This window comes from Sarcophilus harrisii, chromosome 1 (genome assembly GCF_902635505.1).
Source record: "Sarcophilus harrisii chromosome 1, mSarHar1.11, whole genome shotgun sequence".
NCBI lineage: Eukaryota > Metazoa > Chordata > Mammalia > Dasyuromorphia > Dasyuridae > Sarcophilus > Sarcophilus harrisii.
In genome coordinates, this window is record NC_045426.1 from 85,624,281 (window position 1) to 85,640,896 (window position 16,616).

Consider the following 16,616-nt stretch of genomic DNA (forward strand, 5'->3'; position numbering starts at 1 on the left):
TGGAGAGACTTACATGAACTGATGCTGAGTGAAACGAGCAGGACCAGGAGATCATTATATACTTCCAACAACAATACTATATATATGATGACCAGTTCTGATGGACCTGGCCATCCTCAGCAACGAGATCAACCAAATCATTTCCAATGGAGCAGTCATGAACTGAACCAACTATGCCCAGAGAAAGAACTTTGGGAGATAACTAAAAACCATTACATTGAATTCCCAATCCCTATATTTATGGCCACCTGCATTTTTGATTTCCTTCACAAGCTAATTGTACAATATTTCAGAGTCTGATTCTTTTTATACAGCAAAATAATGTTTTGGTCATGTATACTTATTGTGTATCTAATTTATATTTTAATGTATTTATCATCTACTGGTCATCCTGCCATTTAGGGAAGGGGGGTGGGGGGTAAGAGGTGAAAAATTGGAACAAGAGGTGTGGCAATTGTTAACGCTGTAAAGTTATCCATGCATATAACCTGTAAATAAAAGGCTATTAAATTAAAAAAAAAAAAAGATTAGTTCACAACTCCATCAATACCTACTCAATCTCTTCTGTTTCATCCATCTTCCATCCTCCAGGTTACTCTCCCTCTTTTTTCAAGTTTAATATCTTGCTCACAGTATTCCTTGATATCACAAACCCTGTCCTCACATTTAAAAAAAAATCAACGTAATTTTATTCATACTTTGGGAAGAGAAATCGATTATTCAGTAAAAATATGTCTCCTTTGCCCTCATCAATGTATTCACATTGATGTACCTCAAACATCCTAAAAATTAATTTTATTAATTTCTGCAACACTCATAATGGACTATATCTTTATTGCAGCCACCTGCAAGGATGGTTACATCTTGGACTTCATTGCCACTCAAAGTTTTATAATTATGATTTTAAAACTTTGAAATTTTGTCACTAATCAAAATTATCTGTATTTCCATCTCAGTCTCACTTCTTTTAAATCTGTTTGTTCTGACATAAATCTCCAGTCCTTTTATCTCTTCTTCTCCCACTCTATCATCTTTCCTCAGTCTCAATTTTTTTTTTTCTTTCATAATCATGACTTTTACGTTTAACAGGTTCACCAATTTAGTTTGCTCTATCCTAGTCTGGTAAACCCTGGGTCATCCCACTGCCTTCTCCACTGTTACTCCAGAATAGATAATCTTAGACATTGCTAAACGAAGTCATGGGCCTAGAAATATTTTGTAATAATCACCTGGGTCCTAACAACTGAAGGGCAATCCTTATAGTAAACCTTTACCAAACTACTACTTCCCTCCCTCCCGTTCCCCAGTTTATTGAAAAAATCAGTCATCTGTTATATTCCTTAATCCACACCTCATAACCCTTCTATGTTTTCTTTTTTTTCTCTTCTTTTTTATTATTATAGTTTTTTATTTACAATATATATGCGTGGGTAATTTTTCAGCATTGACAGTTGCAAATCCTTTTGTTCCAACTTTTTCCCTCCTTCCCCCAGATGGCAAGTTGACCAATACATGTCAAATATATTAAAGTAGAAGTTAAATACAACATATGTATACTTGTCCAAACAGTTATTTTGCTGTATAAAAAGAGTTGGACTTTGAAATAGTGTACAATTAGCTTGTGAAGGAAATCAAAAATGCAGGCAGACAAAAAGAGAGGGATCATCTTCCAGAGTTCTTTCACTGGGTGTAGCTGGTTCAGTTCATTACTGCTCCATTGGAACTAATTTCGTTCATCTCATTGCTGAAGATGGCAAGGTCCATCAGAATTGATCATCAATGTAGTATTGTTGTTGAAGTATATAATGATCTTCTGGTTTTGCTCATTTCACTCAGCATCAGTTCCTGTAAGCCTCTCCAGAACTTTCTGAAATCATCCTGCTGGTCATTTCTTACCAAACAATAATATTCCATTATATTCATATACCACAATTTATTCAGCCATTCTCCATTTGATGGGCATTCACTCAGTTTCTAGTTTTGGGCCACTACAAAGAGGGCTGCACAAACATTCTTGCACAAACAGGTCCCTTTCCCTTCTTTAAAATTCTTAGGGATATAAGCCCAGTAGTAACACTGTTGGGTCAAAGGGTACGCACAGTTTTATAGCTTTTTGAGCATAGTTCCAAATTGCTCTCCAGAATGGCTAACCCTTCTATATTTTCAACACTTTCTTTTGCTTTGATATATGAAGATGAGATGGCCCTTCTCATAGCTACTCTTTTATTTCTGCCACTCTGCTAAAACTGTTTTCATAGTTTACAATTAATCTTACCTGCTAAATTTTCTATCAGGTCTGAATGTTCAAGAAAGCTCTGTTTTGAGTTCTCACCTCTGACTTATAGTCTCCCTTGGTGATCTTAGCTTTCTCAGGTTCATATATCTTTTGTCTACAGATAATTGGAATCCACATATGCCATTTTCTCTTAAATTTTGGACCTACACCATCAAATTATCTCTAAACTTCTCCAACTGAATATCCTGTCAGCATTTAATATTCACTTTTAAATTCTTTGTCATCTTCTCTTCCCCTCTCCTCTTGAGAAATCAGTAAAAACAAAATCTCTTACAAATATAGATAATCAAGCAAAATAAATTTCATCAGCTTTATCAGTCAAAAATATGCTTTAATCTGCCATCTTAGCCCATTACCTCTTTGGAGGTGAAAAGCATGTTTCATCATAACATTCTAATTTCATTATGTCTAGAACATAATCTCTCCTGCCCCTAATTAGGTCTCTCTTTCCAACACACATTAATATAATATAAAGATAACTTCCTCCCAAGTAACCAAGTTAACAAACTTAAAAATCAGCTTCAATTTTTTTTTATTCCTCCCTAAGACTCCAAATTCAGTCAGTTGCTAAACTTTCTTTATGCTGGGCCCAAAACATCTTTAGCACCTGTTGTTGTTTGTTCTTAAAAATCAGCTTCAATTTTTTTTTATTCCTCCCTAAGACTCCAAATTCAGTCAGTTGCTAAACTTTCTTTATGCTGGGCCCAAAACATCTTTAGCACCTGTTGTTGTTTGTTCTTTGTTCTTAAAGAGGACCATGACATCAGGGAGGTGATACTATGGTGTGTAAGTGAATTATATTTAAGTTTGTGAGGCCTAATGGAAGGCTGGCTGCCTCACTTTTTCCTTCAGAGCCATCTGGGTCCAGTGACCAGATATAGATCAGGACTGGAGATAGCTCAGAATGCAGTAGGAGACCTGGCTTAGTTAAGCCAAGGTCTTTAAAAGGTCTCAGTTTGATTGAGGTCACACCCATTTAGTGATTAACTTTGGTCTCTTAAGTGAAACTTAATACAGGCCCTCATCAAAACTCACCTGAACTGTGATATTTTGGTCTGTCTGCTTTTTGCATTTTCTTTTTCTAAGTAATCCTTGTAAAACTGCCAAAATAATCTTTCTAATGTGCAGACCCCATTCTCCTATTCAAAAGCCTTCAGTGGCTTCTGATTATTTATAGGACAAAATACATACTTGTTAGCCTGGAACTTTAGGCTTTCCATACTCTTATTCCAGCTTTCCTTTTTAGCATTATTGCATAATATCCCCATCTCTGTATTATTTTTATTCAGGCCAAACTAGATCACTATTGGTTTCCCAGGTACATGCCTATGTTTATCTACTACTTCATTCTCTTTCCACAAACTGTCTACCATTTGGAAGTGCCTTCTCTTCCAACCACCTTTATCTTCCACAAGGTTCAGCTTAGTCAAGCAAAACAAATTTCTTTAATTTTATCAGTCAGATACATGTGATAATCTGCAATCTGAGTCATTTTTGTGCCAACTCCTCCATAAAACATTCTCTGATCTTTTCAACTAATACTTTTGTCCCTCTTAAGATTTCTTTAGATTTTTATTTCTTTAGTCACTTATATTACCATAATAATGAGGGATTATTTTAATCATTTCTTTCCAGCTTCTGCCCTGGTGCCTGAAGTCCTAATACAGTATCTCAGTACAAAAAAAGACTAAATTAAGTTAAACTACTTGGTCTGTTTCTACAAGTGGACAAAATGACTGTATTCTCTTTGATTCTTATTTTGGCAATGGGAAGGAGATACATTGCTTTACTGACTAATCATGATGTAGGGCTTGGCTTCAGCCCTCTGTTATCATTGGTATAATGGATCCCAAATGAGGATATTTCTTCTACCAGTATAGACAGGTATCTTAGTTGCCTGAAACATTGAATGGGGGAAATGGCTCATTCGATATAGCTCCCACTCTTTCATGCTGTTTCTGTAGTCACTTCATATTTAATTTGATCTAAGCAGTCAGGAAAGCATTGGTAATGGAAGAAGGGGAAAGGGGTGAAGAGATCAAGTATAAGTTTGGAGTGCCACCTTCTTCCCCCTCCTTGAGACAGAAAGCAAACAGATATAAGTTATGTATAGTCAATTATGTGAAACATTTCCATATTAGTCATTTTGTATAAGAACTCAAAAGAAAAAAACATGAAGGTGAAAAATAACATGCCTCATTCATTTTTTGTTCAAACAAAATCTGCTTCTGGAGGCAGATAGTATGCTTCATCATTAGTCCTTTGGGATTGTCTTGGATCATTGTATTACTGAAAACAGCTAAGTCATTTACAATTATTCATTGAACAATATTATTGTTACAATGTGCAATATTTTCTTAGTTCTGTTTACTTCATTATGCATTAATTCATCAGTGTGTCTTTTTCCATGTTTTTAAAAAATCATTATGCTTGTCATTGTTCATAGCCCAAATCACAGTTATATACCACAGCATTTAAGTGCCTATTACATGCCAGGCCCTGTATTAAATGGTTTACAAATGTGATCTCATTTAATCTTCACAACAACTATGTGAGGAAGATGCTATTATTTATCCCCATTTTATTGTTTGGAAAATTGAGGCATAGAGAGATTAAGTGATTTTCTCAGGGTCATATAGCAAGTAAGTACCTGAGAATCAAATTTGAATTCAGATCTTTCTGTGATACCTTGTTCTATTCCTTTTAACACCTAGATGCCTAAGATCAAATGAGATCTATTAAGTTTCTCATTGACCAGGCATAATGGAATTAGCTGGTTCTGGAAATTTCATCATATGAGCAAAGTATCATCTAGAATTTTCTTAGACTGATAAAATATTTTTAAATATTCCCTCCTATTTATTTTGTTATCTTCACCCAGAATTTGCCAAACTTGTTGGGAAGCAGGATATAAAAGCAGTGATGTAAATACTAAAGTAAAAGGAATTTTTCCTGTATGGACAGTACTGTGGCAGTTAATGTTTGTTAGTCTAAGAATTAAGTTTGTTTCTGACAGTGGCAAAAAAATTTACACAGTAATTTGAGTTGTTTACTAATCCCAAATGTTTCTGTGTTACTTTCTCTTTAAAAAACAAAACAACAACAACAACAAAAACCCCATTAACTTTGTTTATTAGACTTCCTAGATATATTAAAGGAACTTTTTTCCTTGTTACAAAGAAAATCATTTAAAACTTATTGAGGTATTGATTGCCTGATGCCCGGCAATATACAGAAAAACATTTTAAGGCCATGGTCTCACCTTTCTATTGAAAAAAAGGGAAGCACGTTTCTTCTCTTCCCCTGACCACAAATTGGGTGTTTAAAAACTCATAATTTTACAGTAGGTTTAACTTAAATTCAACTTTATGTACTTTGCTAAAAGAACAATTCTGTCACCATTCTACGACACAATGAACATGTGAGTTGTTTACTCAAATGATCTTAGTTCCCAGGTTTCTTCAAGTATGAGCATTTCCAGGCAGAGAATGATTTTTCAGAGAGAATTTCATACCCACTGACTTTTATTCTACTCATAATGAGGGCCTTAATGAGTGGGGCAGTCTTTGTTAACCTTTCTAGCATCCTAAAGCAGTAAAAGCAAAGTAGATGGTTGGTGGTACAATTATCACATTTATCTATGAAGACTTTAGAGGTTATTGAGTCCAATCCCCTTAGTTTACAGAGGCACAGATTAATTAAGTGACTGATTCAGGTGACTTATATAATTAGTAAATATAAGAGGTAGCATTTTTGAATCTAGATCTTCTTGACTTCAAGTCTGTTACTGCCATCTATTAACACTAGAAGAATCAAACTCAGCCAGGAACATGTAAAACTCCTGAGTGCTGTCAGAACCAGTGCTTAAGAGATCCAAATTCCAAACAAAAGAAATTCGCTCAGACTGCAATAGTAGGGTGGCAAAGTGATGCTGGGCAGAGAACTAAGCAACAGAGTGAATGGAACAGGACACTTGTTGGAGGATGGGACTGTGATATGTCATTAAATTTGAGGGGGGAAAACCTACAATCCAGCTGGGGCCAGTCCTACCACTAGGAGTCACTGGAGTCAGAGATTTAAGACTGGTGAACTGGGAAAAAGAGGACCCACATGAGAATGGGTGAGAAAGTAAAGAAACAGATTAAAGAAGAGGGAATTTATGTTTCATTTTGGGGAGGAAATACCACTGATTGCTGCTTCTTTTGGAGTTAGGGTCTTTATAATTAGTATAGTTTATAGGAACTTTTTGCTTACAGAAACTCATCTTGCTACAGAAGAAGGGAAACTAAGCAGCTAGGGAAATAATTGATATTTAGGAGAATTAAGATTTTTATGCATATAAGAAAAAAATGACCAAAGAAAAGGCATTAGTTAGTGATGAATTAGTTACACAGTCGAAGTCATAAGAAGATTTCCAAGTTATGGGGCAGTATTCTAATCACCTGTAAGAAACAATATTTCAAAGAGTGAGGTAAAAGATCTATAACGTAAATAATATAAACTTCTTAGAAAAGAGAACTCAGAACTGATAGTTATTAAATTCTATGAGTAATACAGTGGGGGTGGGGGGGGTGGGGAAGGACCAAATAAGCATAATAGTCATGAATCCAAGAATATAAGCCAAGAAAAAACAGAAAGAAGATAAATAATGAAGAGATGGGGGGGGGCATTTAAAAAGTTACAGATAAAACAAATTTAATGGGTGGGGGAAAAAAGTTGCTGTATTTGACTACGTAATTGTAAGAAACAAAATAAGGGAAGAATTAAATAGATGAAAGAAAAGGGAATAAGCAAAACTCCAAAACCAAAGGAAGGAGATGGGTTTGAGAGTGAAGGTAAAAATAGTAAATGAAATTAGGACTGGACTAAAAGATTTAGCTAAAATAGCTGAAGAAATATCTTACTATGTTTCCAAAAGACAAAATAAATAAAATCGAAATTTGAAAAGAAAACCCAATATTAGGGACAATTGGAGTAATATTTAAACTTAACTCTCCTAACTTTAAATGTGAATGGATTAAACAATCTGATAAAACAAAAAAAATGACAAAATTGGATAAGAAAACAAAACTTTATAGTCTTTTTCCTTCCAAGAAACACATTTTAAAAATCAAAGATATACGTAGAATAAAATAGAGACACTGAAAAAAAAAAAGTTAGCATGCCTCAAATCCAAAAACATGGGTTGAAAGCTATTAAACAAAGCAAAAACAAATATTTAAAATATAAAAAGGGATTTTAAAAAGGGAAAGCACTATGGTGTATAGAGTCATAGACAACAAATCTAACTCACTTTTAAACTTATATGCTCCGGATACTATTGCATCTAAATTCATAAAGGAATCACTAACTGAACCACAAAGGAGGTGGGGAGGAGAGAAAGAAGGAGGAAGGGAGGGAGAGGGATTTTTTGTTTTTCAATTTGGAATTATGCCTTAAAGACTATCAAACTGTACATTCCCTTTGGCCCAGCAGGGCCACTACTAGGTCTTTATCCTAAGGAAATTATCAAGGAGACTTTATCTAAGGGAAATCATCAAGGAGAATACTCATATAAAACAAACAGAAAGACTATAGGTCAATATCATTGATGATTATCAGTTCAAAAGTTTAATAAAATCTTGTCTGAAGTATAGTGTTTATTCACAAAATCATCTATTATTATCTAGTTGAATCTCTTGGAAGGTGGTCACAAGGATCTTTGGTTCTAATATAGAAAACAACATAATTAATCATATTTTTTAAAAACTCTGAGTGTGGTTCACAACATAGCATTTTCACTCTTTTTGTTGTTATTTGCTTGCATTTTTTTTCTTATTTTTTTCCTGATTGATTTGATTTTTCTTGGGCAGGAAGATAATTGTATAAAATGTATGTGCATATATTGGATTTAACACGTTTCTCACTCAGAGAAAGAACACAACATAGCATTCTCACTCTCTGTTATTTGCTTGCATTTTGTTGTCTTTCTCAGTTTTTCTTTTCCTTCCTTTTTGATCTTGTGCAGCAAGATAACTGTATCAGCAAGATAACTGCATAAATATGTAAACATATATTAGATTTAACATGTATTTCAACATAAGTAACATGTTGGACTGCCTGCCGGCTAGAAGAGTGGGTCAGTGGGTAGGTGAATTTGGAACAAAAGGTTTTGCAAGAGTCAATGTTGGGAAAATGAGTCATGTATATTCTTTGTAAATAAATAAATAAATTTTAAAAAAAAACCTATTTCTCCCATGTTTAACATATGTTGGACTACTTACCATCTAGGGGATAAAATGGGAAATTGGAATACAACGTTTTGCAAGGGTTAATGTTGAAAAATTATCCATGCATATGTTTTGAAAATAAAAAGCTTTAATAACAACCAAAAAAAAAATGCCAAAACATACAACAGTCTTAGTAGGTGTAGGACAAACCTTTAGGAAAAAAAAATAGCATTAATTGGGCAGAAAACTACAAAATGTAGGCATTGAGGGAATTTTAATATCTTAAAAGGCATTAGTCTAAGCCCCAAAACAAGCATCATATGCAGTTACAGTAAAATCTTTTCCATCGAATATAAAGGTAAAGAAAGAATGATTTGAGATAGTTAAAGAAATGCTAACAACAAGAAGCAATAAAACAAGAGAAAAATTAAAGGTTTATATGATGATAGATGATAGGATGGTATATTTGGAAAATTCTACAGAATTGACAGCGATATTAATCTAGACAAGTAAATAGCTTCAGCAAAGAGAAGGGTACAAAATAATCCTTCAAAACACAACTGCATTTCTATATAACAATAACAAAATTCGGGAGACAGTAATAGAAAGAGAAATCCTATTTCATATAAGTATAAAGTGCTTAAAATACCTGGGTTTCATCCTATTAGAACACACAGGTTTGTTGTATAGATTCATTTGCAAGATTCCACAGTACACTCTAAGGGGATACATGACGTTAATATTAAATATCATAATATCTAAAAAAATTAGAAGAAAAGCAGATCATATGCCTCTTAACAGGTGTGGCTAGGAGTTGTATTCTCAGATAAGTAAGAAATAGACCACTACAAAAGAGAAAATAGATAATTGCCTGAAACTGAAATGTTTCTGTATAGTTAAGTTTAATATGTCTCTCCAAAAAATGAGGTTAAGTAGTCTACTAGGAAAAAAAAATCTTTATTCAATTTCTTCAATGGCGTAGCTGGATAGTACACTATAGAGAGCAGGAGTACCTGAAGTCAAAACCAGCTTCAGACACTTAACACTACACACACCACACACACACACACACACACACACACACACACACACACACACACACGCTCACTCACTCACTCACTCACTTCACTCACTATATAACCTTGGGCAAATCACTTAATCCCATTTACCTTGCCAAAAAAAATTTCTTTAATGACAACTTAGTAGTCAAGATATACAAACAATTTACACACACAGACACTCTATATGTACATAAAACCAATTGTCATTCCCCAGAGAATAAGTCCTAAGCCCCAGTGTTGCAATAGTTAAATAAGAATTTTGTCAGAGGAAAAATTTCCGTGTATTCTTTACAGTGTTTTCTGGTACAATATTTGCTTTGGTCCCCATTTGATAAGTGGAAGTTTGTTCACTTCCTTAAGTATAAGAAACTTTTTTTTCCTCTTTACTTTGATGATGATGTTATCTAATCATAGGTGATAATAGCACCTGCTTTGTATGAAGCAATATGCTGAGCACTTTTTTATTTGGTCCTTGAAACAATCCTGGAAGTAATGCTATTTTTTTTTTCTTCTTTTTCTAATAATAGCTTTTTATTTTTCAAAATACTATGCAAAGATAGTTTTCAGCATTTGCAAAATTTTGTGTTCCTCTCTCCCTTCATCCCCCTTCACCTAGACAGCAAGTAATCCAATATAGGTTGAATATGTGCAATTCTTTTAAACATATTTCTACATTTATCATACCGCACAAGAAAATCAGATGAAAAAGAAAAAATTAAAAAGAAAAAAGCAAACGACAACAAAAAAATGAAAATAATATGTTGTGATCCATATTCAGTTCCTAGAGTCTGGATTACTCTGGATGCAGATAATTCTCTCCACCTGAGAATTGATCTGAATCACCTCATTGTTGAAAAGAACCAAGTTCATCACATAATCTTGTTGCTACCATCCTGCTAATTGTTTCTTACAGAACAACAATATTCCATTATCTTCATATATCATAACTTATTCAGCCATTCCTCAGTTGATGGGTATTCACTCAAATTCTAATTTCTATTTACCACAAAAAGTTGCTACAAACATTCTTGCATATATGGTCCCTTTCCCTTCTTTAAGATCTCTTTGGGATACACACCCAATAGAAACACTGTTGGGTCAAAGTGTATACACCATTTTACAGCCCTTTAGTTATAGTTCAAAATTGTTCTCCAGTATAGTTGGATCGTTTCACAACACCATCAGTTAATGTTTCTTGCTGTATTTATGCAGTCATTGATTTCCTTTTAATCGATTCTAATTTTCAGGGAACTCTTAAGGAAGGTTTATTACTTTTTAATGCTGAGCTTTCCTTTCAGTTCTTTTTTTTCTAGTGCATGTGTTTCATATTTTAAACTTTTGCTTTATTTCTTCTAGGTATTCCTGTATATTATAAGAAATCCATTTTTTCCCCATGGTTCCACTTATAATTCCACTTATTTTAGGTTGGATTTATAAATCTGTGTATCTGCCTGTCTGTATATCTCTTATGTCTTTAGATTTAAAGTGATTTTTTAAAAATAGTGGTTAGTATCTTCTTTGCTTTACTCTTTGGTGAAAAGAGTAAATCTTTTATTTTCTTAACTGAGACTTTGTGCCAGGGCCAGGCTGTATCATTCCCTGCTTTGCTTTTGGGACTGGTTATTGGCGCCATATCTGATCCTCATATCCCTGAGTTAGGCTTCCTAACTCTTTAAGGGTTTAAGGGTTAGGGTTCATAGATCTTTACAGCCCTCTAATGGTATCTCATGACTGGGTGCTGTGATACTCAATATAGGCATATCACTCTGCTTTCTAGTTCTCCTAGTGGTTTTGATGATTTTCAACCACCCTGAAGCTTTTTCAGGGGAAGCTTCCATTCTTATTATTTCTAGATTCAAAACTTTTTTTTTTTTTTTTTAATTTAATAGCCTTTTATTTACAGGTTATATGCGTGGGTAACTTTACAGTATTAACAATTGCCAAACCTCTTGTTCCAATTTTTCACCTCTTACCCCCCATCCCCTCCCCTAGATGGCAGGATGACCAGTAGATGATAAATACATTAAAATATAAATTAGATACACAATAAGTATACATGACCAAAACATTATTTTGCTGTATAAAAAGAATCAGACTCTGAAATATTGTACAGTTAGCTTGTGAAGGAAATCAAAAATGCAGGTGGCCATAAATATAGGGATTGGGAATTCAATGTAATGGTTTTTAGTTATCTCCCAAAGTTTTTTTTCTGGGCATAGTTGGTTCAGTTCATTACTGCTCCATTGGAAATGATTTGGTTGTAGATTCAAAACTTTGCAGTTTATATGTCTTACCCACCACTGAGCCTTCAGAAAGACTTAGCTTATTTGCTGGAGCAAGAATCCTGGTTTTTCTGGTACTGGACCTTTTCTGTTTCCCATGGGTTTTTGGTTAACTTGTTTAATTCTGCAGTAGAAGAAGTTACTTGCTATAACTCCTTATTGGGTTTCTTAATCTTTCTCTTCTCCCCCTTCCCTCTCCCCCCGTGCTATTTTTAGGTTTTTGCTAGAGTAAGGTAAGGATATTGGAACCTCTATTCTGGCAACTATCTTTTCCAGAAAACCTTTTTGATTCTATTGTTGTGCATTGTAGCTAAAATAAAGAAGGAAATTTTAGTTTGGGAAATTTTGTGTGTCATATATCTCTGATACTCTGAACCCCTTTGGCAGTCTGTAATAACCTATGGACTGCTCAGAACAATGTTTTTAAGTTCACAAAATAAAATATATAAGATTACAAAGGAAACCAATTATTGAAATATTTTTTCAACCCTCTCCCACAAGTTTTCAGAGGTCAGTTTAAAAACCTCTGATTTATCTAGTCAAACCCCTTCTTTATATAAGATGAGGAAACCATTACTTGAATGGAAAAAGAACTTAGCCAAGTAGCTCATTGGCAGAACTCATTTGATTTGAGAGAACCCAGGACTGTGATATTTTGTGAATTTTCTGTCATAGGCTCAAACCGTCCAAGTTGCTGAAGTTGAGCCACAAGCCCAACCACAGCCTTCACCAGAACTCCTACTCCCCAATTCTTTGAAGCCAGAAGAAGGCCTTGAAGTTTGGAAAAGTTGGGCTCAGACTAAGAATGCCGAATTGGAGAAAGATGCCCAAAACCGCCTTGCACCCATTGGCCGTAAGTGTCTGAGGCTTAATAGTTTCAGTATTGATTCACCTTTCACTCCTAGCATTTAAGACAGTAGAGAATGGGGGAAGAAGGACAACAAAAGCAAATCTTACAAGATATTTCCATTATTTTATATTTTATTGGTTTTTAGTTTCATATTTAAAAGTAAGTTCTATTAAATAAGTAGTATAGACTTGGACTACCTCCATTATGCTTTTATTTTTCTCCTTTTTTCCCCTTAGTATTCTATTTTTTCCAATTACATGTAAAGATAGCTTTATAAGATTTTGAATTCCAATCCCCTCCTCTCCCACCAAAAGAGCAGGCAGTGTGATATAGGTTATACACATACAGTCATATTAAGCATATTTCCACATTATTCATGTTTTGAAAGAAGAATGAAAACAAAAGGGAAATTGTATAAGAAAGAAAGAAGTGAAAATAGTATGTGCTTTGATCTGCATTCAGACTCTGTAGTTCTTTTTATGGATGTAAATAAAGTTTTCCATCCTGAGTCTTTTGGAATTATCTTTGACCATTGTATTTCTGAGAAGAGTGAGGACTTAGAATGTTAAAGCTCTTTGATCACTAGGCAAGATACATAACTACCTTGAACCAAAGTTGCCACCTCTTCAAGGTGAAGATGATCATATATATAGTATTTTTCCTACAGGGTAGCTGTAAAGTGCTTTGTGCATTTTAAAGCACTATGTTGTTGTAATTTATTATTCTTCTCCAAGCTTATTATAATGCACATGTATGTTCCTTTGAACTTTATTAAGTTGTCTTGTATATCTTCTACATATATCTTTTAGTTTTAAATGGAAAATCCATTAGTAAAATTGAACAATTGGGGCTTACTTACTTTGATAGAGGGAATAAAAAGAAGATACAAGGATTTGTTAAGAACCTATTTATGAGTCAGGCTCTATGCTTAGCATTTTATAAATATTGTTTAATCTTCATGAGAATGCAGTGCTATTATTAATCCCCATTTTATAGTTCAAGAAACAGACATTAAATGACTATCTGGGTCACACAACTAGTTGAGTATTTAAGGCTGGCTTAGGTCTTCCTGATTTCAGACCCATCAATATATCCACTGCTACCTACCTGCCTCTGATAGCAATAGTAATTTCTCTTCTGCAGCTGTAATAAGCAACTAGTAATGAAGTGGAATTGAACGGGAAGAGGAAACACCATGGTCAAAGTTAATTACAATTAATCTGCTGGAAACTCTAAATTTGCATGTCTTGTCTGTGACTTATTGATAGGAATTTTTAATGGCACAGTCACAGCTGATCCACTTGCTAATCTTTGTATCTTTCTTTTAGGTCGACAGCTACTTCGATTTCAGGAAGATCTTATCTCCTCAGCTGTGGCAGAGTTGAATTATGGTTTATGCTTAATGACACGGGAGGCTCGAAATGGAGAAGGTGAACCATATGACCCAGATGTGCTGTACTATATCTTCCTGTGTATTCAGAAGGTAGGAGCAAGAAATCACAGAGGTGTATTTTATCTCTTAGTTCCAGCTAGGACTTGAGGGTACAATAATTTTTTTTTTTTCAATGAAAGTAAAAATAATGTGATGCTAATCAATCAGATATTTATTTTTCAATCAAGATTCTTTTGATTTTTATTTAATACCATTTATTTAATAGTAATTGATGAAATACTTTACAGATATTCTTTGTTTTATTCTAATCCAAGGTACTTATACTACTTACCTGCCTTTTTCTTAACTGCCCAATGAAAAGGCTTAACATTTTGCTTGATGGACTTATTATGATATACACTATAAAAACGTGTTTTAACTTGGATGTATCTTTGACATTTTGTCATAAAACATAGTGGGTGAACTAAATTTTAACCCTGAGTTTCAGAAAACAGATATGGATTTTAAGTATACTACCCCTTAGCACCTTAATACAGTAAAAATATTCGTGATTGAGGCAGGAAATCTGGGGTCTACTTCTGTATAGTCAATGAAATAATTCATATAAATCATAGAATGAGAGCCAAAAGGGATCTCAGGTGTCATCTAGTTGAAATTCCCTCATCTTGTTATTTGTTTTAACAGGACTTTTGATTTCATTGGTCTAGGGCACTTAAAGATTTGATTTGTCTGAGGTTCTGAGGATAAATGACGTGCTCAGCCTCCCACTGCCACACTGTGTTTTAGAGGCAAGATTTGAATGTAGGTCTTTATCATTCTGAGATAGGTACAGAGAAGGAAGCTGCTAAAATAACATAGGTAGCACTTGCCAGATAGGATTTGAACCTAGGCTTTCTACAAACCTAGCCAATACGACTTAATTATTCATGTTGCCTCTGGTAAATCACTTAAATCTTTTTGATCCTTTACAGAGATGCCCTTTCTGTGAAATGGTCATGATAATAATTACCATATGCACTTCATTGTGATTGTGAAAAGTCAGTGGAAATAATAAAGAAGATATAATGATCCTGGAAGAGTACAATGGTAGAGACATAGGATTTAGAATTGTGAAAGGCTATTGAAAAATTGAGTAGTACAAGAAAATTTGAGAGGAGAAGGAGTTTGCTAAGCATAGACAAGGGAATAAGCAGTCTGGCTGGAATATAGAAATTGAATTCCCACAAGCCCTCTGTTTAGTCTGCTGTACAGTTTAGCTTAAGTGTTTTATGGGCAAGGACTGTTTTGTCTTCCTGAGAAATTTTATTAAACCTCTTAGTTTTTTTTTTGTTTTTTTTTTAATAAGGAAAAATAAATGTTTATGAATATGTTTATTTAATGAGAAAATCCAGAGAAAGTACAGAAAAGATAGGAGAGAATTGTATGGTGGAGGTAACATCAGGAGGACGCAGGGTTGGACTGCCAAACCCTTAGCTTCCTGCAGACAGTGAACAAGAAGATGACAAAAGGAAGAAGCCCTCTTCTCCTTAGAACATACCTTACTTCAAGAATTATGTGAGGGGCAGCTAGGTGGTGCAGTGGATAGAGCACCAACCCTGAAGTCAGAAGGACCTGAATTCAAATCTGGTCTCGGACACTTAACACTTCCTAGCTGTGTGATCCTGGGCAAGTCACTTAATCCCAATTGCCTCAGAAAAAAAAAAAAAAAGAAGAAGAAGAAGAAGAAAAAGAAGAAAAGAAAAAAGAATCATGTGGATACTTGAAATTCATGGGTAGGAAGGGCATGGAAGTTGTCCAGACAATATTGCTAAGACACAAAGATGCTGCTTTCCATCAGCAGTGATTCCCACAGTAAGGAGATCTCTTCCCCCTTGCCCTTTCTCTCACCCTCCTCTCTCCCCCCAATTCTCTGCCTTATCAGCCTCCAATGGCATCCAAGAATGTCTGTGGGTGAGGAGGACGCCTAAAGTCTGGCATGTTTCCCTTACTGTATTTTTTGGGAGATAAACACACCTTCTTTGGAAAGAACCAACTTAGAAAATTGCTCGTTTCTACTGTGACTTTGTTTCTTTTGTAGTATCTTTTTGAAAATGGCCGAGTAGATGACATATTTTCAGATCTCTATTATGTTCGGTTCACGGAATGGCTTCATGAAGTTCTGAAGGATGTTCAGCCTCGGGTCACATCTCTTGGTAAGTCACCCTCCTTGCCCAAAGTGACGTGTTTTCTGCCACTATCTTGAGTTTCTGAATGTGAATTATTGACAGTCTTTTCCTTTCCCTATTGGGTTATTTTGTGTTGACACCTCTACCACCCTTTTGGGAAGAGAACTTGGAAGTTAGCAAAATGTTCCTCAGCTTTGTCCTACTGAAAATGAGTAAACAACACAAAATGTTTGGGGATGTCAGATAAAACAAACTTCAAAACATTTTAACTTCAACATTTTTATGTGGTCTACATGTTTCACTGAATGATAGAATATTTTAAGACAAGAATCATGGTGTTGGAATTTCATGTAAGATGAA

General features: G+C 34.6%; 1 protein-coding gene across 2 annotated transcripts in view; it reads left to right on the forward strand.

The window, feature by feature from the left end:
* QRICH1 (glutamine rich 1) overlaps positions 1–16,616 on the forward strand; it is a 72,170-nt gene that overhangs the window by 51,533 nt on the left and 4,021 nt on the right. For both annotated transcript variants that reach the window (XM_031959459.1, XM_031959465.1), the window contains exons 4-6: positions 12,524–12,701; positions 14,027–14,181; positions 16,169–16,283. In XM_031959459.1, coding sequence (XP_031815319.1) covers positions 12,524–12,701; positions 14,027–14,181; positions 16,169–16,283 — 448 coding nt within the window. The remainder of the gene's footprint in view (positions 1–12,523; positions 12,702–14,026; positions 14,182–16,168; positions 16,284–16,616) is intronic.